The sequence below is a fragment of the Nansenia antarctica genome (genome assembly GCF_963989245.1).
Source record: "Nansenia antarctica genome assembly, chromosome: 5".
Lineage (NCBI taxonomy): Eukaryota > Metazoa > Chordata > Actinopteri > Argentiniformes > Microstomatidae > Nansenia > Nansenia antarctica.
The window spans coordinates 10446216-10470975 of NC_137690.1; the positions used below are offsets into that span (position 1 = coordinate 10446216).

General features: G+C 43.4%; 2 protein-coding genes across 3 annotated transcripts; one reads left to right on the forward strand and one right to left on the reverse strand.

The window, feature by feature from the left end:
• Positions 1–378: 378 nt before the first annotated feature.
• LOC308158498 (metal cation symporter ZIP14-like) lies at positions 379–5664 on the reverse strand. The gene is made up of 4 exons (XM_080532134.1): positions 5287–5664; positions 4585–4810; positions 3637–3821; positions 379–3395 (listed from the first exon to the last, which is right to left on the reverse strand). The coding sequence occupies exons 1-4, from the start codon at positions 5311–5313 to the stop codon at positions 3243–3245; spliced, it is 591 nt and encodes a 196-aa protein (XP_080388260.1). The 5' UTR covers positions 5314–5664; the 3' UTR covers positions 379–3242.
• Positions 5665–8254: 2590 nt separating this feature from the next.
• On the forward strand, positions 8255–22761 carry fxn (frataxin). Of its 2 annotated transcripts, none has more exons than XM_080530964.1 (6): positions 8255–8409; positions 9449–9529; positions 10152–10261; positions 13673–13802; positions 20911–21008; positions 21284–22761. In XM_080530964.1, exons 1-6 carry the CDS (start codon positions 8260–8262, stop codon positions 21420–21422), a joined length of 708 nt encoding a protein of 235 aa, XP_080387090.1. In that variant the 5' UTR covers positions 8255–8259; the 3' UTR covers positions 21423–22761. The 2 variants fall into 2 exon arrangements, with proteins under 2 accessions (XP_080387090.1, XP_080387091.1); XM_080530965.1 differs by having other exon boundaries at positions 10170–10261.
• The last annotated feature ends 1999 nt before the right edge of the window (positions 22762–24760 follow it).

Sequence of the window (24760 nt, forward strand, 5' to 3'; positions counted from 1 at the left end):
ATTAATTACTTTACGGTTTGTAGAAATCATCATCATCCCAAACAGTGATTCTCCAGTTTCTGTAAACCCTTATATTTGAGACAACCCAAGACATGTGAAACTCAATAATATTATGCTTTGTTAATCACTATGTCTTAGATGTGAACTAGATTAAAACTGTCCTGATCTGAATAAAACGGTCTAAAACGGTCTGAATACAAATCTATCTTCCTGTAAAAATGAAAGTGAAAAAAGAAAGGAAAACAACAGTATATTTCATATTTGTTTAGGTGGCCAGTATCTGCCTCAATGCAACATTTGAATGCAATCAGAAAGGGTTAATTGTGTTAATTTCAGGAACAATCATCCATTCAACAAAAGTAACAAAACATGAGACAGTTGATCTTGGAAAAAGATGTTTATAAAAAAGACATGTTCCACATTGAGAAGGCTGATGAAGTTTCCCAAAACTTACATACATAAGGTACAATACTTGTCTTGACACCACTATGCACAGGAGTCTTACTTATTTACTGCATCAATAAATAATGTCTTCAAAAAGTCTATAGTTGTTGAGTCACACAATGAGCTGTATGGAGGTATCAAGGTATTTTTGTCAATGGAGGTGTGAAGGCTGAAATGTATTGATATTCCGTATTCTGACAATTAAGACTGGTTGTATTTTGTCAACTGTCCCACTTCTTTGACAGAAACCGTTTAAACCTATTCTACTATGTAAGCCGCCGCTAGAATGGTGACACATTATGAATAAACACTCATACAACAACAACATTGCATCATTGTCTGGTTTTACATGGCTTGAGTTTCTAAACCAAATACATGTCCATGTACAATTAGTGTTCATATATTTGAATGTAAAATACTACTTTTTAAAACATCAGAAACAACACATGGCTTGAACAATGACAAGTACAATCATCCATATCACAACTATTGATTGTTGTTGAATATTTTACGGTTGACATTGTAGATGGAAAAATGAGTAGATAGGGTTAGGCCTAACAGTGTACCTAATTCTGAGTGTTCAGAATGTTGGTATGCTGTCCTCACCCTAACGAACATTGGTATTGTGCCATGTTCTATGGTTCAGACAAGACAGTTGGAGACTGACACATGAGGTCAATGCATAGCAACTATGGTACAGAAACAACTCATCACTTCATGTTTGACAATCCTAACAGGGAAACCTTTACCTAACAGAACATTACTGCACAGCAGATGCGAGGTGGTTTAAGAAACAGTCATTAGAATCTTTGAAGAATGGCTGAAATATTTTCATTTGTCATTATGTGATTCTCCTGAAACGAATCAAATGTTTTTAGGAAGGGGGTGCTCTGATTAGTCTTGAAATGTTTTCTTTTTCCATTCTGGTGGATCATCAAAGCTTTGCCTCCCTCTAGTGGTCAGTTTTTTAAAACTGGAAAATGTACCGTAATTGAAATTGACAACTTTTAGCCCTTTGTGATAACAAACAGTAACATGTGTGAACCCAACCGTATGACTGAGTTTGTGCAAGCTGAATTGAATACATGTCAATGAAGTGAACTTCATTATATTTACTTTCAATATCCTTCTAATAATTGCATGTCTTAATGCTCTCCAAGAAACTTGGAACAGCTCAAACATCTACTCTATGATGGGCTCAGCAAGACGATGTGAATTAAGTCCTGCATGATGCCACTCTCTACAGTTTTTCTGATATATCACTATCTATCAACATCTATGTTACAGCATGTACTGTATAATACCAGATGGTCCCTGATGACATGACTCCCTATCAACCCTAGCAATCTCCTCAACACAGCACCAATACAACAGGGCCTCTTCACGCAATGATCTCATCAATAATGATCCGCTCATGTCTTGCAGATCGACTCATGATTTGGGTCTAGCTCAATGCATTATAATCCAACTCCACAGGAGGGGGGCGAGTCTTTCTACTATAGGGTTTGAATAAGCACATCGTGTGTGTAGTAGTGTACCTACCTATGGTTCTGCATACAGTATTTGTTTATAACCATTTCATCATACAATACATTGGAGAAAAAAGATTAGAATGGATATGGCCAGAGAAGAAAAACCGTAATATGACAAGCGTATCCAGTATGGGTAAGGAATGGAGGATTGCATCCAAAGTAGAAAAATAGTTATTATACATGAAGGGCACAAATGGTAAACTAGGGAACTCTGGGAAATAGGCGTTGTGACATCTGGGGCCGCCGTGGTGGGCCTGGAGAAGACTCCTTCCTTAGAGGAAACCAAAAACATCATGGTCCTCACACTGGTCACACTTCTTAGGAGAGACAAAGTTGCAATGGAGCCCTTCACCTAAAATGGTCTGTCCATATTTGGTTGTTACGAGTCAGTCTTTTGTATTTTTGATCCCTCATTCCTAATCTTAAAAAGAAAAAAGAAAAAAAACACATCTATACACCAAGTCAAAGTCCCTTGGGCGGGAAGTTATTTGTTCTTGACGCTTTCTCAACTCTCCAGTTCAACTTGATTGATCTAATTTTTGGTATGGAATGAAAAAAAGGGTCACTCTGAAAAAGGAAGAAGTCCAAGTCTACATTGCAACAGCTATGACCTGATTGTGCCGAGCGCACTGTCGTGGGCCCATGGACACACAGAGAGGCTCATGGGTAAAATGCATCCAATCCACTGACTCTTGACTCCCAAAGGTCCTAGTAAAGGCTCATCGACGTCGAAACACAATGACAGCGGGACACAATGTCAATGGGGCGACAGCAGTCTCTAGGGCCAAAATGGCTGCTCAGTAGTTCAGGGGAAAGAGGGAGAGTGTGAATAACCATTATATCTATATTGCACATCTGTTCATTCAGCATAAGAGTTGATGCCATGCTTCCACAGAACAGAGGAATAGGGATCTCTGTCAGCTGGCAGGCAAAGGTTGTGCGTGGGGGGTGGTCAAGAAAGGCCAACAAGAAACGAAGGGTTCCCCTCTGCCAGTAGGTGTATTACTGCATATGGGAACTGCATATGAAAACGTTTTCACAAGTCTCATATAGGGTGCGTTCCTGCCGCACAAGAACCCAAATCATGATTCTTGTAATTATATACTGTATATATATATATTTTAAATGGGGGTGGGGGGGTTGCACTGCCTGAGAGGGAGAGAGATCTGGTGGAGGGAGAAGGGAGCTTTCCCTTTCAGCCCTACAGGCAGGTCCAGGTTCCAACTAGTACCAGTTCAAACCGGTTTGGTCCAGTTGTGTTCAGTGCTAGCCCACTTGTATCTGGCCAGAGAAGATGGTGAGCAGGAGCATGATGGCGAAGCCCGTTAGCAGGCCCGCGTTCTGGATGGCAAAGGTCAGGAGACAGCCACTGCCCCCCGACTCCTCCTCCTCACGACTCACCTCGTTCATCTCTGGGAACTGATGGAGGGAGGGTGAGAGAGAGATAGGTCAGTTCATCACCTCCCATATACACACCTATCATTGAAACAACATGCAAATGCTCAAAAGAGGAATTTGCATTGTGAATTGTTGTATTTGTTATAAACATGATACACACAATACAACCGCCAACACACACTTCCATCCATTACCTGTCAGCAATAATGGACGGACGTAAGCACACACACACACACACACACACACACACACACACCCTTACCATGTCAGCCAGGGCAATATAGAGGAACATTCCCCCCGCCAAGGCGAAAATCCAGTTGGGCGAGAAGCTGTTACCAGCCAGAATGCCAAAGCCCATACCCAAGTAACAGCAGCAGGCGGACATGAAGTTAAAGAAGAGCGCCTGTTGGATACTCATGCCCGCGTTCAACAGGATCACAAAGTCCCCTGCACAGAGGGAGAGGAGAGAGAGGGGAGAGGAGAGAGAGGAGAGAGAGGGGAGAGGGGAGAGGAGAGAGGAGAGAGAGAGGAGAGGAGAGGAGAGGAGAGGAGAGGAGAGGAGAGGAGAGGAGAGGAGAGGAGAGGAGAGGAGAGAGAGGGGAGAGGAGAGAGGAGAGAGCGGGCAAGCAACAGCAGGGGTGAGCAAGAACCGGCCAACTAGGTCATATCACAAACAGACTTAGTTTGACATCTGTCAATTATTGACTGTTTGTCTTTGAAACTTAATGAGGACATACACATAACAAAAATAGCCTGCGCTGCACATTGAGAAACTACCCCATCTTGAGGGGAAACCTGGCATGGAAGAATAAATCAAATTGAATGAATTTGAATGTGGTGAACAAAGCAGAACTGGGGAGGACAACGACAGAGACTTAATGCAGACTACACCCTACCAGCTCAGTGGGCTTGCTGTTAGAGTGTCCGCCCTGAGATTGGGAGGTGGTGAGTTCGATCCCCGGCCGAGTCATACCAAAGACTATAGAAACGGTCCCCGATGCGTCCCTGCTTGACACTAAGCATTAAGGGTTGGATTGGGGGTAAGACCCTGCGACATACCAGCGTCATGTCCAGGGGGTGTATTTGTACAACAAGCCGCCTCACGCTATGGAAACAGGAGATAGGCTCCTGCCCTCTAAGGGCCATTAGGCTCGAGAGAACCATCGGTTCTTCTCAAGGCTACTTCCTTTGACACCATGGACTCACTCACCCAGTTCATGGGGGAACTCCTCACACAGGATGGCCACGGAGGTGCTGATGCCCTGGAACACGGAGGAGGTGAACGAGGCCCCGATGGCCAGGCCGTCGATGAAGTTATGGAGCCCGTCGCTCAGGGTGATCATCCAGGCCAGCGTGCCGATGTCAGAGTAGGCCGTGCCCTTCAGCCAGTAGCAGCCACCCTTTCCCCCACCACCCCCGCCCAAGCTCTGGGAGTCCTATTAGGGGAGAGGAGGAGGAAAGGAGTGTGAGTGAGAGAGTGTGTTCAGGGTGGAGGGGTGCGTGTGTGTGTGTGTGTGTGTGTGTGTGTGTGTGTGTAAAAAGACCTTTCTGAACAGGCAAGTCAATAACCCTTGTCTAAACATGGAGTTTTCATAATCTAGGTGTGGTTGTACTGATGTGGTCTAAGTATATTTGCGTGTGATGTACACACAGTGAGTCATACTACCTGATGCAGCAGGACAGACACAGATGTCTTATGACTTCAATAATTTCAACTAATCTGAGGGGAAAGGACTTCAGAAATATCTGCTTTCATGATGTTTTATAGTGAATAACACGCATAAAGCAACTGTCATTGAAGCTGTTCCTGAAGCTGTTTTTTTTGTTCAACACTAAAATATAACAACGAGCTGTTTATCCTGATCCTCCCCCCCGTCCCTCCCTCAGCTGTTACCCCCCCGTCTCCCCTCACCTGTGTGGTCTGTGTGGGGGTGAGCATCCTGTCCCCCTCCCCCCCCTCCACCCTGGGCAGGGAGAGGCCTGTCTCTCCGTTCTGTAGCTTCTCTGTCCCCCCCTCCTCCGTGTTGCCGTTGGCTGCAGAGTAGCGCTCAGCTGGGTAGTGGCTGTGGCCGTGGCCCTGACCCTGCCACACACACACACACACACACACACACACACACACACACACACACACACACACACACACACACACACACACACACACACACACATGTTTATAGTTAGGGACAGTTTTTCCAGATGATGTGAACTGAGCAGGAGAAACTCAAGAGCCCTAGTTTTAGCATGATGTGGTGAAGGTTAACTACAGGCTACCCTATATATATATAGTTAAGAGGCATGCTGACATTGGATTATGTTTCTCCTGAGACATGACCATATTCTTCATGATATTGGACATTTTAAAATGATAAAATAGACTTTCTATGTAGGCTCATTTCCAGACATAGCTTTGGAATAGACCATTGAGTAAGAGCTGTATGAAAAGTATGAGTCTCAGAGCTTCAACAAAGTTGGAATGACTTTTGCTGTCAGACTGTGTGCCATATGGATTGGATTGAGTATATACGTCAAGTACCTTATAATTGGATCAAGAGGTCACACTCGGGCTCCTAAATGTTGGAGCATTACAGTGGCTGCATAATCTTTGGTTGTTAGGTAAAAATCACACCCAGGTGGTGAAGTAAGCAGTGCAGGTTTTTAAGCAATCATAATAAAATAAAAGGACAGCTATTGTTTTTTCATAAGAAAAAAGGAAAGTGACAGTTAGTACAGGGCATGCTTTTCTCAGGCTACTATTGTATTGCCAGGCATGTGATGCATGGGCGACTCCTGATTGGTTTAAATCTCATTCTACGAACACACACACACACGGGGACACACACAAGTCACATACTGTATAGAAGCGGCTGCACCGCTTAAAAACCATTATGGCCCAATAGTGCACTTGATTAAACATCCACCAGGGGGTAGCATCATCTAAAATACATTTCAGCTTCAACCAATGACACCCTTCAAACAATATACTTACTACATCGACCACTATTAACTCTTATCAAGCAACGCTTACATAGCAAAGCAAACCCTTTCCATAGGCTACTGAAGGGTCCAGTTTTAGTGGTAATGATCGGTTTCATATCCTTAACACATTTAGTGCCGAGAGTGAATAAAGTCGCCCACATTGTCAACATTCTAAAGTGTGAAGGGTGACTTTATTCATCAAAAACGCATCGATGATGATACTTCATTTTATAGTCATATCAAAGTATTGCTGCTAGGTAAGATATCCCATAAAACAGTTACGGCACACTAGGTGGTGAGTGTTCTGGAAATTATTTGGCAGTTGAGTGAGTTAAACTACATAGCTTGGTGCCATTGAGATGGGAATTCCATGTTAAGCTATGCAAGTGAGGCATCCACGTGCGTGTTAAATACACTCCCGTCCCAGACAGCTTCCTACCCTGTTTTAGTAGTTCAATCTTGCTCTTTCGATTAGCAAAACGAACTATTATTGCAGGCTTTGATCTGCTGTCCTTTCGGGGAAGTGTATGACAAGCTGCAATTGTATTGCTTTCAATAGGCATGTTTTTCTTTTCAAAGAATTGTATGATTTGTTGTTCCAGTGTTTGTAGTTCATGTGCAGGTGCGTCCTCACCTTTGTTTGTTGCTGTGCCTGACGCCGCCCTGGCATTATATTTGATGCTTGGTCTCCAGTCCGGTTATCACCAAATCTTCCATTCGGGAATATTGTTCAATGTCGTCGATTCTTTTCTCCAGATCATCAATCTTTTTATCCTTTTCCTTGATAAGCGTTTTCAGTTGTTTCACCTCATCCATTAGTTCCATAAGTTTGGTTTCCTCCATTTCCTCTTCCATCGCATTTTGTTTATTCAGCTTTGGTGGCATTTTTCCCTTTGTTTAAGTACTTTTAAGAGTTATATTTCAGAGAGCTCAGAGAGCTCCAAACAATTCCACCATCTTGGAAAGGGGCGGGGTCAATTTGGCGGGGTCATTAAATTGACCCCGCCCCTTTAGACCATTGGAAGGGCAGCCAATAGGGCACATCCTCTAATATTGCCACTCGAAAGGGCACTTTAGTGCGATGTTTTTCAACTGTGGGGGCACATGGTCAAGTTTAGACCATTGGAGGGGCACCAATAGGGCGCATCCTCTCATTTTCGCCACTCAAAAGGGCATTTTTGCTACTCAAAAGGGCACTTAAGCAAGACGTTTTTCAACTGTGGGGGCACCAGGAGGGGCAGTCGCCCCCTGCCCCCCCTATGAGTCCGCCAGTGCCCAACAGGCAGTGTACATGTTCAGTACAGTACAAATCCCAATTCTGCCACCATACTAATACTCTTAAACATTGCTGCTACATGCCTATTACCAATAGGATTCTATCAAACACATACAACAGGCTTATGTGCCAGGTATATGTCACAACAATCTACTGAACAAGGCGAACAATCTGTCGTGATTGAGTTGAGTTGTGTTTGAATACAGTTTGCATCTAAGTTAAGTGAGAGTTATATTCCTTTTCTTTTCTTTCTTTTCTTAAGCTTCTGGGGGAATAAAGTAACCAAGTTTCCAGTAGAATATGGCCCTGCTGAGACACTACCCTTCTGAAGACAAGAAGAACCTAGTTAATGCAGATCACAAACATAACGTATTGAAGCCACTCTCCCGCCTATGATTTGGTGATAGTAAAGCATGGCAAAGAACTTAATGCATAACAACATAAGTATGTCAAGCTTGCAGTACTTAACTTGTGCTGTTATCTATTTTATTTCGCATAGCACGATAATACTCCAGACCAGCAGGTGGCGGTCATTTGACAGAAGTTGGGCCGCCAAAACCCAAACCAAAACAGGCATGGGCAGAGAGGATCCACGATCATCCGTCTGACGTAAACAATCGAGTGTGTTACATGACCGGTGGGCTACAGACAAGACAGGAGAACATGATTCGGTTATCGAGTAAAAAACTATGTCTTTCACGATTAATACTCGACCAAAGCTCTACGATACAACAGAAAGCCAGACTGTCTGTGTGCCGCAGCAGATGTCTGTCTCATCAGGTAACTAGCTTACGTTATAATTGTCTGGCTACAGTTAGTTAGCTTAGCTGTCAACAACACTGGCTGTGTTCGGAATGGCATACTTATACTAGCATACTACTCATACTAGATTTTGACGTAGATTTGGAGTATGCAGTGCGTTCACACTGTAGATTATGTGAAATTTGAGTATGCGAGAAATGTATGTAACTAGATTTTCGGTCGGCTGGTATTGGCATACTTATTATGAATTTAGTAAGCAGTATGCAGTATACTCATTGAGTATGCAGTATGCTAGTATGCCATTTCGAACACAGCCCCTGTCACTGTCGTTAGCTGTGCTAGTTGAGCCAAAGTCAGATCATAGGACAAATAGTGATCTTGCCAATGACCATGGCCACTCTGAATAGAGCTGATCTGTTTCATTAACGGGATTCGTCAGTTATCAAATGGTCGGATATATATATTAGGGAGAGTGAAGTTGAAGATATCGTTTCTGGCTGTAGTAAAACTAACTGCCAAACAGGACAGGTGGCCATAGATGGATGTCATTGTCACCGTGCGTCAGCACATTAGAAAGAGTCGATAGATACCCTGTACATTTAGATAGATACCCTGTACATTTATGTTACGGTACATGTGGGAAAACTAGGGTTAGGGTTAGGTGCTACGTCGATTTGGTACATGCTGGCATGTCTAACCCTAACCCTAACCTTAACCTTAACCCTAACCCTAGCACCCTAGTAACTACCCCTAACCCTAGTACCTACCCCTAACCCTAGCACCCTAGTACCTAACCCTAACCCTAGTTTTCCCACATGTGCCGTAACATTTATATTGATAATCAATACAGTATTTTCCCCCAGGATTTCTGAACAGTGTGTCGATGGCTTGTATTAGTTACTGTAGCATTCCTAAATATCTAAGTTTAATTTGCCTTTAAATGTTTACATAGTGGGGGGCATTTTCATTGTTTGCAATTGTTGTCAGCCGCTGTTTTCTACTAGCTAGATGATGTATTGATTTGACTTTCTTGTCTGCGCTCTCCTCTCTGTTTCAGCAACTTGGCAGCTGTCGCTGTCTTTCTACACCAAATGACTCTACTTGTACGGGCTCATGGGGTTCCCTGAGTTCATCTAAGGTACTTGGGACCTCTGTCTGTCTATTTCGATGACACACAGTCACATACACATTTTAGGCAGGTCACCGACTTATAATTTACTGTATGTGGTGGGGTATCAATGGGTCTAAGTTGATTCTATAGCCCAGTGCACACGGCGTGCGATGGAGAATCGAATGTTGTCGTGCGACAATATCGCATCGCAATGCACACGGCGTGCGATGCGATATTGTCGCACGACAACATTCGATTCTCCATTCACACCCACACACTTTGGCGGTGTGAATTGAGAATCGAATGTTGTCGCGCGACAAAATCGCATCGCACGCCGTGTGCATTGGGCTTATGTTGATTAGGAGTGTTTTTGAATAACATTTTGGCAGAGATCCCCAACCCTGGTCTTTGAGAGGTGAAGGGCATGCAGACTTTGGTTCCAGCTCAGCACTAACACACCTAATGCTGATTATCACCAGGTGTGTATCCTATTACTTTTCACACTGTAGTGTGAAAAAGATATGTTGTGCTGAGCTGGAACAAAAGTCTGCACATACTGCCCTCTGTCACCAGGATGGGCAACTGATATGAGCAAAATAATGTAAGCCTATGCTAATTAAACTAATCAGCATATGACTGACGTTCACAGTTTGTTTCCCTGTCCCAGTGGCTTGATGTTAGAGTTGGAAGATGTGAACAGTGGAGAGGCCTACATTTGACATCACCAATACGGGCAGAGGAGAACGCTGCTCAGATCAGGTACTAGCCTACAGTATTATGTGAAATGACCTTCCTCTTGTATGAACCTTTGTCTCTGTCATACAGTGCCCTCCACAATTATTGGCACCCATGGTAAAGTTGAGTAAAAAGGGTTCTAAAAAATGCACCTTTTGGTGAATTAGCTTAACGTCACACTGACAAAAATTTGATATCCAACCTTTAATTTAAGTACCGTATTTTCCGCACTATAAGGCGCACCGGATTATAAGGCGCACCTTCAATGAATGGCCTATTTTAGAACTGTTTTCATATATAGGGCGCACCGGATTATAAGGCGGACTGTCGTTTTTTTTTTTTTTGACTGGGGTTGCGTTATGCATCCACTAGATGGAGCTGTGCTAAAGGGAATGTCAACACAACAGTCAGATAAAGTCAAACTTTATTAAGCGTTCTTCTGACAACTCCGTTCACTCCCATGGTAACGTTGTTCAAACGTTAATGTGCATATTAACAATATTAACAATAACATATTAACTCTTTGACTGCCAGCCATGTTCAGAGCGGAGAGCTCCACACTGCCAGACTTTTGGGGCATTTTCGCTGAACTTTGAAGACCCACCAAATATTAACTTTTCGGACTACATAAACATTGAACATATCTACCAAAACTTTAGACTCTCTTCTTTCATCAGAAAAAGAAAGTTTGTTTCTAGCCTCTTTGAGTGTTTAGAAATCGGCCGTAGAACATAGGGTGGTTTCAGCAAAAACACCTGATTTTGACCAATAAACAGAGAAAACGAGCTTTTTCTGCAGATTTTTTATTTTAATTTTTTTTCTGCACTTTTTCTGTATCATCCGACTCTGAACTGTTTGAAGAGTCGCGCGATGCCGCGCTGCTCCGCAATGCTCCGCGCCGCAATGCTCCGCGCCGCAATGCTCCGCGCCGCGTTTGGCACATACCCTGATCCGTTTCGCCATTACTACAACCCACAGCAAGCCACTTCCTTCTCCAGGCTTTTATCAAACTACTGCCCCCATCTGGGACCGAAATACATTACACCCAAGTCTGAAATTCACTCGCTAGGTGTAGAACATGTCAATAACGCGATCCCCGCAAAAAAAAAAAAAAAATCTATAAGACGCCAATTGGCGTCTTTGGCAGTCAACGTTACTATTCTATAAGACGCCAATTGGCGTCTTTGGCAGTCAATGAGTTAACAATATTAACAATATCTCCCAGCCTTGTTCACTCTTCTCCCAAACGTGGAGGGGAACTTTTCTTTGTCTTTGTAGACCTCAAGCTTCACATTCCAAAGGCATGGGTGTTCTACAATGACATGGAGACAGAGGGATGAGATGTTCATTAATTCAATTCAGTCAAACATTCAAACTTTATTTCAGTAAACACGTAGTAAAAGAAACAGTCTGATACCACTAAATCAAACGTTAGTGCATAACTCAACATTGTTCAGTTATGTATAACACGTAAAGCTCACTTTTTCAGTTCATTCCTCTTCCACGAATCCCTTGAATTCTTCTTCTTCAGTGTCCGAATTGAACAGTTGGGCGAGTACAGGATCCAATATGCCCGGCTCCCTCTCGTCATTATCCGAGTCAGTGTCGCTGCTGTTGAATGAATGAATGAATGAATGAATGAATGGTCTTTATTGTCATTGCTATAGTACAGGTACCAAACAACGAAATTTGGGAGGCGGGGCTCCCCTGGTGCTAGGAAAGAAAAAAAAACAAGAAGGGAAAGGAGCTGGTTTACATAAATAAAGGCTATGTACACTATCCACTATACTATACTATACCTGTTGCCTGGCAGTTCAGTGATTATTCCTGCCTTCGTGAAAGCTCGGACCACAGTTGAGACTGATATATCAGCCCAGGCATCCACGATCCATTGGCAGATAGTGGCATAAGTCGCCCGGCGCTGTCTCCCTGTCTTGGTGAACGTGTGTTCGCCTTCTGTCATCCACTGCTCCCACGCAGCTCGCAGTCTAGCTTTGAACGCCCTGTTTACACCAATATCTAGCGGCTGGAGTTCTTTAGTTAATCCACCCGGAATGACGGCAAGCTCCGAATTAGTTTGCTTCACTTGTTTTTTTATAGCATCGGTGATATGGGCGCGCATGGAGTCGTAGATCAATAGGGACGGAGCTGTGTGGAAAAAGCCACCCGGTCTCTTGACGTAAATTTCTCTCAGCCACTCACTCATCTTTTCCTCATCCATCCATCCCTTCGGGTTAACTTTGATGACGACGCCGGCTGGAAAGTTTTCTTTTGGCAAGGTCTTCCTCTTGAAAATAACCATCGGTGGAGGTTTCTGGCCATTAGCCTGGCAGGCGAGAACTACAGTGAAGGATGACTTCTCATTCCCTGTGGTGCGTATAGACACCGTACTGGTTCCCGTTTTCTCCACAGTGCGGTTCACAGGAATATCAAAGGTGAGTGGAACCTGATGAGAGATGAGATGAGATGAGATAACGTTTATTGCCATTTATTCATACACATTAAGCATACACATATAGGAATTTGATTTGGCGTTACAGTAATAGCATTTCTAAATGCAATGCAAACAAAACAACACAGGTCCATATCAACCTCGTCCATGTTGGTGATGTGCTCTGGCAGGATCTTCTTTTCAGTGATCTTCTTTTCGCAGTATGCGCGGAAAGTGACCAGCTTTTCTTGATAATCCTTTGGCAGTTGCTGCGAGACGGTAGTTCTTGCGCGGATGGAGAGTTTACGTCTTTTCATAAAACGAAATCACCAAGAAGGACCGCCTCGAAATTCCTCGATGTTCATGTCCCGTGCTAGCGCTGTTGCCTTCATTCGAACTGTGACTGTAGAGACGCTTCTACTTGCTGCTCTCTGTTCAACAACCCACTGTTCGAGTTTGTCCTCTAACTGTGGCCATCTCGCTTTGTTCCCTCGGAAACTTTGTTTAGTCTTCTTTACTTGGCGCAGGTCATCTTCTTGCTTCCTCCACTTCCGTACCATTGATTCATTAATGTTGAATTCTCTCGCTGCTGCTCTATTCCCATGTTCTACTGCGTGACTGACAGCCTTGAGCTTGAACTCTGCGTCGTAAGCGTGTCTCTTGACAGGAGCCATTTTGTGGTCTTTATACACACAAGTGGTGTGGGACTGTGAGTAAGCACCGGTGTTTACTGATTACCGTAATGCTGCAAGCGGTGCGGCTTTGTAGTTTACCAGTCGTACTGACACATTTTATAATTATTAAATTGTTTTTATTGGTCATGTCATTTTTACATTTTGATCCATATATAAGGCGCTCCGGATTATAAGGCGCACTGTCGTTTTATTTTATTTTTTTTGGCTTTTAAGTGCGCCTTATAGTGCGGAAAATACGGTACATTTATTCTTTAAAAAAAAATCTGTCTTCAAGAAATCATTTTTTCCTCCACACAATTTACTCCACAGTGACATGACTGAAGCGGATTATGAGAAACTGGCAGATGAGACACTTGATTCGTTGACAGACTTCTTTGAGGATCTTATGGATGGACCTTTGATGACAAGTGCAGGTGCCGACTCGGATGTTGTCTTTTCTGTAAGTACATTCCTTTCGCTAATCAATGATTTGTTGTTATTAGATGCCCATATAGGGAGTGAAACAACCTCCTCTGTTCTTAGATGGGCAGGTTCCCAGACACCAGAGGATGTTTAGTCTGGGGTGAGGCTCAGTATGTGTCTGGGAATCCAGCCCCTAGAGTACATGCTTTCTTTAGGAGTATCAAGGGACTAGGGGTGTAACGGATCACCTAACTCACAGATCGGATCGTGTCACGGTTTTTGAGTCACGGATCGGATCATTTTTCGGATCAACACAAAACATTTTTGTTTTTATAAAAACTGCTTTTTCCTTGAATTCTGTAAAAACACCACTTTTACTATGTGACAAAAACCAACAACATTCAAGATGTCAAAACTGGTAATATATATATACATACATATATAAACATATTCTACACTCAAACATTACATAATTATACTGAAATACACTCAATTTAAATGATAGGAGAGAGGGAGGAGGCGCCTGGTTGCAGCAGTGGGCTCTTTAAAGCAGATGAATAAACATGTTTTATGCCACTTTTAACTAAATAATAAAGTGAACCCTTATTTTGAACATGGTATGAAAAAAATGCGTTCTTCTCCGCCGAACAACGTAACATGATACACTTGTGGGCCGCGTTCGTAAATTCGCTTTAAGAGCGCCGGAGCGCACACTGGGTCCGACGTCATAAAGGGACCAAGTCATTTGATTGGACAAGAGGCGTTCCTTGAACGCTGTTCAGATTCCAGAGCGGATTTACGAACGCAGCCTTGTTGTTGTGGATTCCCAGCTTCACGTGTGAGCAAACAACGGATTCTTTTTCTTTCGCATTATCAACCTATCATTGCGCTTTAGAGTAAAACAAAGCCCGCAATTGTCGCGTCTATCTTTTCATGGCAACTCTACATTGTGATTTACAAGAGATATTAAGTAATATTATTACTTGTTAACATTTTGCAATTGATCCGCGGTACACATGCGTTCCGAACCGTGGAGGGCGATCCGAACGGATCACGGAATTTCCGTGATCCGTTACACCCCTACAAGGGACAGGGAAACAAGTTTCTCTACTGTAAATGATGTAAAAAGACAATAAAAAAAATTAAAAAATTATTATTCCTTCTTCTAGCTATGAATGATGGATAGATGATTTACTTAGTCAAATATATTTGTAAAGTAAATCACATTGGATAAAGGCGTCTGCTGAATGCCAAACATGTTAATGTAATATAGTGAATCCGACTAAGAGTTATTGTTTTAACCTCAACAATGATAAGTAGGGTTGGGTACCGTTTGGGTTTTATCCGGTACCGGTACCTAACCGATACTTTCAAAACGGTACCGGTACCAAAACGGTACTTAATTCGGTACTTTTGATTTTTAAAAATGACATATATATATACTGTATATATATATATATATATACGGTCGACAACATTAAACAGCTTTTCACTTTTGTATTGCTGAGGCACAATATATATTAGTTAAATATACACTCAAATTAAAATAAATGAAAATAAAACTCCTGAGCCTTGGGGACTCCATTAAGCTGGGGGTGCCTATCGTTGGTACTGATGTCGAATACGAGTACACACTTGTTCGGCAGCCCCTCAAGGACATCAGAATATTCTTAGAAAAGGGATCTAGTGAAGAGGCCTGCATAGCCCCCGGAACCAAGAAGACCAAGAGGAAATATAACTCTGATGAACTGGAGCCCTCCACCTCGTCAAAATCCAAACTCTGTTGCCGCTCAGCTACTACTACTCCCCTCCCCCTCTCTGGTCCATGATGACATGACGATTTTTCAGACACAGTAGTAGGATAAGGATATATCTACATGATATATACATGATCTGACACAGTACCCGAATATCAGGAGATCCCCGATCATGTTGTCCACCTGGCAGAGACGCAGCCACACATCCGCCCTACGTCATCAACAGACGCGTCGAATCCTGGAGTGCACTGTCCAATCAAAGGCTTGCGTTCGTAAACTCGCTCTGAGAGCGTCGCAACACACACTGGGCCCGACGTCATAAGGGGAGCAAGTCATTTGATTGGACAGAAGGCATTCCACGAGTGGTGATCAGAATTCCAGAACGAGTTTACGGAACGCACCCATAAGTCGAGCGTCGCGTTATGCCAACCCGCTAGCGGAAGTTGCTATTAGCAACCTTCTCGTTATCCTTCCGTACTCGCTGCTTTCACTGAGTGGAAATTTAACAGGCGATGTGACGTCACGAGTCACCAGTAAAGTACCGAAGTGAGGTACCGAAATCTCCTTTGCGATTCGGTACGGGTACATACCGAATGTAAAGTAACCGGTACCTACCGGTACCGATTTTCGGTACCCAACCCTAATGATAAGATGCAGGCATGTTGGCCAACTCAAATATTGAGTCCCTGACTTTCCGGGTCCATAAACTAAAGTTATCCATGACATGGCCTGAGGGGTGGGGGAAATTATCGAAAAATGTGGGATCTGTCACTCCCATGTTGTCCACTAGATGGAGGTGTTGACACATATTCCATTTACTCTGAAGGCAATCACTACATGCTTTTTTCATCAGAAGACAGTTTTTTTCTTACAATGTTTTAATGGGAGAGACTGTGTGCATCGATTATTATATTTGGTAAGTAATGTTGGTGGCTGACAATAATGCTTATGCCTTTATGCAACAAATAGTTGATGTAAGCAATTAAACATGGATGATGAAAATGTGATGGTAAAGATCGTTGTTGGACTAGTAGTGAATCATGACTGTGTGTGATGATGAAACAGCATGCGTGCGAGCGTGCATGTGTTAATCTGACAGTCTTTGACCTGCAGTGCAACTCGATGATGTTGGCTATTGATGGCCTGAGACCTGACCCACTCCTGATGAGAGAGAAGGGAACTAACGAACTTAGAATATCTAAGCTGGAATGTATGAGTTCACTAGATCCATACAAATAACATCTTTTCTAATACTGAAACACTAGGAAAAAATGGGTTTGAAGAAAACAACCGTTTCCTTACCAGACGATTTGATTATAAACTTGGAACGGTGCGTGTGCAGGGCTGATTAGGCCCCGTTGCAGTATTGATTTCTGTCCCAGTTCTGCAAACCCAATTAGGGCTTCTCTGTTGGTGGTGTAGAGGAGGCGGGCCAACTGAAACGAAGGCAATCTGTCCTCTGGAACGCTTCCCATCATGCTACTCTGACCCATAACTGAAGGCATTCATTTATCAAAACGAGAAAAAATTAAAGTTGTCAGAGCTGAAAATGGGCTAGGCTGCTTATCACCATAGGGATAATGCTACTGAATGTGTATTAAGTGTATATTCTTCTATCAATCACAAATAATTTGCTAGCTTATGCTGAATTTGGTCAAACATGTTCTTGGGACAATTCCATTGGTTCCATTGTCCCAGGCAAACTGCAACAAGCACAGATCAAGTATTTGAAAGTATTTGCCATAATGTGTAGGCTATTCTGAAGTGTACAGAAACATCTTATCTGCTCGAGTACAAGCAAATGTCTGCATATTCATTACAGTAAGACAATCACCCAAATCATACTGCCATAGGAACCAGGGAGTTTTTTCAGGGTCAAAAAGTGGAAAGTTCTTGACTGGCCAAGTCAATCTTCAGATTGAAATCCAATTGAATATGCATTTTATTTCCTGATGATGAGATTTAAGGCAAAAAGACAAAGCAACTGAAGATGGCTACATTACAGGCCTGGCAGAGCATCACAGAGAAGATACCCAGGCTGAAAAGGCTGGGGTCAAAGGGTTGTAGCTATTGCATGCAAAGAATTGTTTACCAATACTAAGTAAGAGTGCTTAATTTGGACATTATATTAATCTGTCCTATTACTTGCGCCGTGAAATAGGGGGACTATGTGTATAAAGAATCTTGTTAGGCTATTTCTAACCAAGTACACAAATACCATCAAATAAAAGTAGAAAATCTCTGCTTTTACTCAAATCTCAACTTTTCAAGTACACAGCCAAAAGAAGAAGAAACATGCTTCACTGTCCCATTACTTATGCAGGGCATTGTTTATGTCACGATTTAACGCTGACTGAGAGATATTTTTAGACGCCCGGTTTCAAAGACAATGCTTGCACTCAGTGTGTTGCACACAATGGTCTGCCAGGCTGACGTAACGCTTTTTCGGTTCCTCCATTAAACCGCCGTTCCCCTGTGGATCCTATTGTTATTCTTTTCTTTACCTACTCGTTCGGTTATTGCTCGCTGAGAGCTCGTAACAGAATCCATGAAGGCACATTCAGGCATACGTGAATGTCTCCAACCTGCTATGGTCTTCCAAAGGAAGTCTGAGGGGGCTATTCCAGTGACTGACCCTGTCCCCACAACACTTATCTTTGCTTTATAGCTCTGGTGGAATGTGTTTGTCCTTGAATCAAGTGTCTGAAGAAGACCATACCTGGGCTAAATCCCTTTATTCCTTGTCCTAACTAGTCCGCACCATTTGAGTAAGTCACACTATAGCCACATAGCCATCGCATATGCAGTAGATTCAATAGGCCTATGCAATGGGTTCTCTTTACATTGATCAGTGGTGAGTGTCAGGTTTGATAGCCGTAAACGGGGGGTGTTTATGTCTTTATTGACAGTACACACCGCCTGACACTCTGAGGGTCAACTCGAGATCTGCCATTAAGAGTCAAGGCTGAACTGCTCTCTGGTAGATTTGGCTGCAGGGGGGCTTGACTGACAGGCTACTAGCCTGGTGACAGATTAATCCTCTCTCTCTCTCTCTCTCTCTCTCTCTCTCTCTCTCTCTCTCTCTCTGTCTCCCTCTCTTTCTCTCTCTCTTTCTTTTTTCCTCTTCTCTCAGTCGCTCCCCTTCTCTACCTCACTCCTCTACCTCGCTCCTCCTCTTTTCCTGGAAGGAAAATGTAATTTGCCCAGATGTGTTTTCCTAATGTGGTAGTTGTTACCACCTCGTTATAGACCTGGCTTTGGCCCACGGCTCGTTCAGCATGTCCAGTCTCTCAGCCTGTATTTAAGTATGGAAGCAGTAGCATCCATCCATCCTTCTCTAGCAGTGCCGTCTGGCTGGGTTACGCTTCCTCCGGCCTCTGTGGACAGCGGTGGTGCAGCAGCTGAGGGGGTGATGGGTACTTAGGCCGCTGTAGAGCGGGGGGGTTGCTGACAGGCTGACAGGTCATTCACACTCACTCCACGTCTCCTACCGCTGCCGCCACCACCACCGGGGCAGATTAATGTCACACACTGGAATGCCCTGCCTGTCAGTAGGCCAACACAGCGTGCGCGTGCCGTGCGTGCACACAGTGAGATTTCCTCTGGGATAAACGCACAAGCGAGATCTATATCAGTTCCTTTCTTTCTCCCTCCCTCCCTCCCTCCCTCCTTCCATCCACAGAGAAGAAGCTTTCATCCTCCTCTCCTCTGACTGATTGGTTAATGTTCCCGTCTTGGCAGCTGACCCTCTTTTCAACTGCCGGGAGTAACATATGGGACCATAAACAATACACACACACACACACACACACACACACACACTGCAAACCCCTATAAAAGAAATACAGTAACCCAATCACATCTGGCTAAACCCAGCTCTCACTTTTGCTGGCCACTATTTTCCAGAATGAAATATAGACTACTGACACACAGTAGAAACGACCATGGGTGGGTGGGACACAGTACTCATCTGTACTACTAAGTGCATACTTCTGCCCACTCACTCTTGCCCCCCACTTTGTACTGTAAATTGTATTCACCTCGTAATTAGATGATGGATTTTAACAGCACTGTGTCATGAAGATTAGGCTTAAAACCTGTCCTTGACAAAGAGGGTACTGCACAGTCACTGAGGATATTCAGGGGGTACTGCACACAGAGGATATTCAGGGGTACTGCATGTCCTGCCCTTTCCCCCAACGGAATCACCAACGGCCCCTGAAATAGCCACTTACGGAATCCTTCTTGCTCTAATATGGAACCCAGAGAAGCCATAGGATTCCTTCTCTGTGGTTACACCCCCGCCCCAGCCCGTCCTCCAGCCCCCCATCCTGGCTTAATCCCCTTAACGAGTGAAAAGGATATTCATTAACACCCTTTTACAAGCCCACTGTGGAGCTCTGCAGCCTGGAGGTCAACCCCAGCCTGGGGAGAGGAGAGGGGCAGGAAAGATCCCATTTAAGAACAGCAGCCGGAATTAATTAAAGAAATAACATTCCATTTAATCAGGGGTGGCTGACTTTGTGGGGGGTCAGTTACTGGAAACACAGTTTTCAGATTATTTATTATGGCGTATGGAGTATTCAAAAGCTGGCAGCCCGCCCAATGTGTGTCTGATTGTTTATGTGCCATGCACGTGTTCTGAATCTCAAACTGTGACTGTCTGATTTGCTTGCAATGGAGCATTGGGTCATATATGCCTATAGGCAGAGATGAGAAGCTTTGGAAGTCATACAGACAATTTTGGCACCATCTCTGTGTCTGTCGAGGAGTGGAGAGAGATGTTACTTGAGTCACTTTCCTTTGATGAAGTTGGATAAGGAATCGATCATAACTGCTAATGGGATTCACACCTGAACCAGCCGTACCAACGACACATTGATATTGGGTCTAGGGTTGGAGTTTGAATTTCAGTTAATCCCAATGCACAGAATTAAATTGACATTGTAACACATGTATTTCCATGTGGATTAATCAGTTCATGCCATGAATTAGCAACATTTCAAGTTGTTACTTTGTCCAGGCACTAATGGCTTTGAAGAGGGCCGATTTCAATTGTACCCCAATCTGCTTAAGTTTACCGTCCCCTGGAAGGGAAATGCCTGTGAGCTCTTGAGGTGTAAAAACTGTGATGTCATCAGTTCAGATTCAGTATTACATTCTCAGTATACACATTCTCTCTCTACTCTCTCTATTAGAATGTTACATTCTTCTATTGAAGTATTTGCCTTGTAATAGATGTATAAGTATACCGTGTTATTAAAGCCTCAAAATATAGCCGAAAGTCTCTGCCAAACATAAATGTGGAAACCGATTTTTTAATATAAATCCCTCTACAGTTTCCTTACCCTGTATGCTCAGAGGTGTTGTTCTCTCTCTCCCTGACAGAGCGGTGTGTTGACAGTGAAGGTGAGTGACGAACACGGGACGTACGTCATCAACAAACAGACGCCCAACAAACAGATCTGGCTATCGTCTCCTACCAGGTTTGTGTGCTCTCAAACACTCATATTCAAATTCCGACAGTTGAGAGTTGATGTCACTCTTTCAGAATCTGCTGGTCTCTAGCCAATATTGTTGCTGTGTGTGTGTCGCACTATCGAGTGACGTTATGTACTTTATGCCTCATTCATTCATTGTTCTCGATCCAAAAGCCTGGAGAATAGAGTCGAATTCCAATTTTCAATTTACTGTCCCAAATCCTTCTGGAGGCCACTGTAAGGGTCAGCCTCATCTTCTTATGGCCTCTTGTCTCCCCCAGTGGGCCGAAGCGCTACGACTGGACGGGCGAGCGCTGGGTGTACTCTCACGACGGCAAAAGCCTCCATCAGCTGCTCTCCACGGAATTCTCCATCATCTACAACACAAACATGGACCTGTCCAACCTAACCCACTCCTGACCGCCTAGAGGAGATAGAGAGAGAGAGAGAAGGACCTCGACTACTCCCGTCCCCGACCGCCAACCCCACGACCAACACAATATACGGTGTAGTATCGTTTAGCAACGTCACCTCTGGACTTCAAAGCATCAACATGGGTTGGCCTAGGACAGCACCGCTTCAGCCTATTTACCACGACCGCCTGTGATATCTGTGACATCCAATGATGACAGGGAGAGGCTAGCGGAGGTAGAAATTGGAGGACGGGCTCATTGCAGTCAAATGTGTTTGATACCAGTCCTCAGATTTCTACATCCTCTGCAGTGAACGTGTATACCGTACTACTGCTGTAGTGTTTGTTTGTATGTAAATCTACATAGCCTTTTTGTGTCATTATCTGGTTTGAATGGGCCTGTCTTGTCCTATGACTAAAGGAGTAGTGAATGCACTAAAGGAAGTTCTGCCAGACCAAATACACTATGTTGTTCATTACCTTTCGTTAGCAGTTCAAATTGGTCTTGAAGTTCACATTATACAGGTTTTCCCCCTCTGTTAATCTTCAATAAATGCCACGTTTCAAATGTGACACTGATTGAGCTGTGATGACGAGCATTTTGTGACCTAATTTGTATAGGGAGTTGCAATCAATGAACATATGGTGTGTTTCTACAAGTCTGTCTCGTTAAACATACCATGAACGTTCTAATTGACCAAAACAGATGTTACTCATCCATTTACATGTAAATCAGTAGCAGCAATGGATTGCATTATTCCATGTATGGAATCTAATCTGCGATCAAGAACAGGAAGCTCTGTTTTAATAGCCGAGGCAAAAGTAGATATACAAGAGAGATATTAGTGTGGGGATATCCTATCCCTATATATACCAAACTGTTATCTACAGCTCAGAGAAAGTCTGTCAGAGGGGTGGTGGCAGCTCTGAGATGGCAGGTACATCCTGTTCAGTATGCAGAGGGAAGAGTGGGATTACCTTGTAGGACAGATGGGATGGAGCAAGAGGTCCTACTCGTATTAGGCTGTACAGCTTGATAACTGTTTCAGTTCTCTCTCTCTGTCTCTCTCTCTCCCCAGGAGTGTTTGTTCATTGTTCACTGCTGTGAAGAGAGATGGGCCATTGACGACAAGTATTTACAATTCATAATGTCCGAATAACGTCTGTATGACATGCATAGGGAAGTCACCATATTCAGGCTATGAATCCAGCAGATTCTTGTTTCCGTTGTGTGGAAAACGAGTTATTCTCCTTGGAATCTTCTCCATTTAAGCTCACACTCGAATTAATTTAAATTATGTTAGTCTCAGAAAATGTGTTTTTACAAAATAAAAACATTGAATCGTCTATTTTTGTTCTTATTTTTTCAATTATTATTTTTTACATGACCTTTTGGGCTTTGGGCAAGTATTCTAGTGGTTTTATCGTGTGCATTGTCTTGTCATGAATGTCACTATTTTCCATCCATGTAAAAAAAATAGACTTACATCTAGGGTGCATCTAAGGCCTGTGTTGAGTCATATCCATGTTGACACGTGTTATTAATATAACCCTTGGTAATGATGGCTTACAATGCTATCAGATTTGGTACTGTAACTATCAATGGATGATCCACAGAGATCCTCTGCTTTATCCATAACAGGAGATATTAGTTACAGAGCTATAGCAAATCATTGAAATGAAGTGTTTTGGGCCCATGACCCAATATACCTTCTCATTGTTCGTAAACATTTTTTATTCATACGGTCTTCAATTATCATTTATCCATGCGTTTTAGCCTTAATGCAGTATGGGCCGGTTTCACAGACAAGGCTTAAGCTTAATACTAGACTAAAAAGCATCTTCAATGGAGATTTTACATTGAAAGTGTGATCCAGTCCGGGACTAGGCTTAAGCCATGTCTGTGAAACTGGCCCAAAGAGTGATAATTGACTTAGTTCTCCAGATGGTGAGCAATGCAAGCCCTATGTTAATTTGTCCTGCAACATGTCACATCAGCCCCATAAATAGCTTTTCGAAGTTTCCATGGGAACATGGCTCTGGACACCTTTGTCTGCACGCGCTTATGTTTCTCTCTCACCATCTCTCTATAGCTCTCTCTCTCTCTCTCTTCCTCTAAAAGACTCAGATATCACCCGACTGGCTATATAACCCTCCGAACCGGTCAGACAAGCAGTAAAGCAACCGCGCATTAAATATGAAAGTAGGCCTCCGTCAAAGTAGATCAGGCAACGGTGCTCATAGAATCCTGGCCTGGAATGTATCGACAGTGAAGAAGAAGGAGGAGGTAAGGTTCAGATGTTGAAATGTCGTCACTTATATTGTTTTTTTAAATGAAACGTCAGACACATTTCAAAGGGGTTGTTTTGTTAAAGTAACTCATGTAATTTGCTGTAGATGGTGATCTGCAGGTATAGACTGCTCAGTGGAGCAAAAAAACTATGTAGGTGGTTTCTGCTGACATAATGACAACTGTTATGCTGCACACTCACCTCTGCGTTTAAAGACACACCCTTTTTGCACCTATTCGTTCTGGCGTAGCACTGTGTCCTACAAAAGGGGTTACATAACTACATAACATAAACCTGTAGTTGAGTCTAGGTCTCTAGGAGCTCTCAACTGTTGTTGAAGTCAAATATTAGGCTGCAGTTGAAGGTAAGAAAGACTAGTATTTTAGAGTGTGCATCTTTGTCCTAGTCATGTGTGTTAGCCTTCTTATTTCTGTGCTTTATTGATATATGATTATGGTGTGGGTAGCCTATAATGAACACGTTGAGTGGACATTGTAAGCCATGTTGTGCTGTCCAATGAAGTTGTCTGTCATAAAACTGTATAGTACTGTATGTCTAGAAGATAAACAACCTTTCTGTAGGTTCTGGTTTTTGAGCAGTGCCTCTCCCCCACTCGTTTTTCCACTTATTTCACTTTTATCACAAGCATACTCTAGGTCTCGTTCTCAGGCTACTGCCGGTTTTAAAGTGTGTTCTAGAATAGTAGCCTAAAGTTCATCCCACCCTTTAACCCTTCATCTTCACAGAGCTCTCTTGGCTGTGTGGTACCCCTCGTGTCCATGCCAGCATGTGCGCCTGGGGGAATACACCCTCTGCACCCTCCCTCCCACCGTCCTTTCATCCATCCCTCTTCCCTCCACCCTGAACCAAGCAGGGATAACGTAGCAAACCATACCGCAGTGGCACACAACCTTCCCTTGGCCTGCCATTGTAATTGATGATGATAAAATACACTCTCTGCAGGGGTTGATATAGATATTGCTTGTTTTGCGGAACAGTGATTGTCGGCTATTTATGGATCGGCCCTGTGGTTTTGTATGCAGTTTTAGAATAGA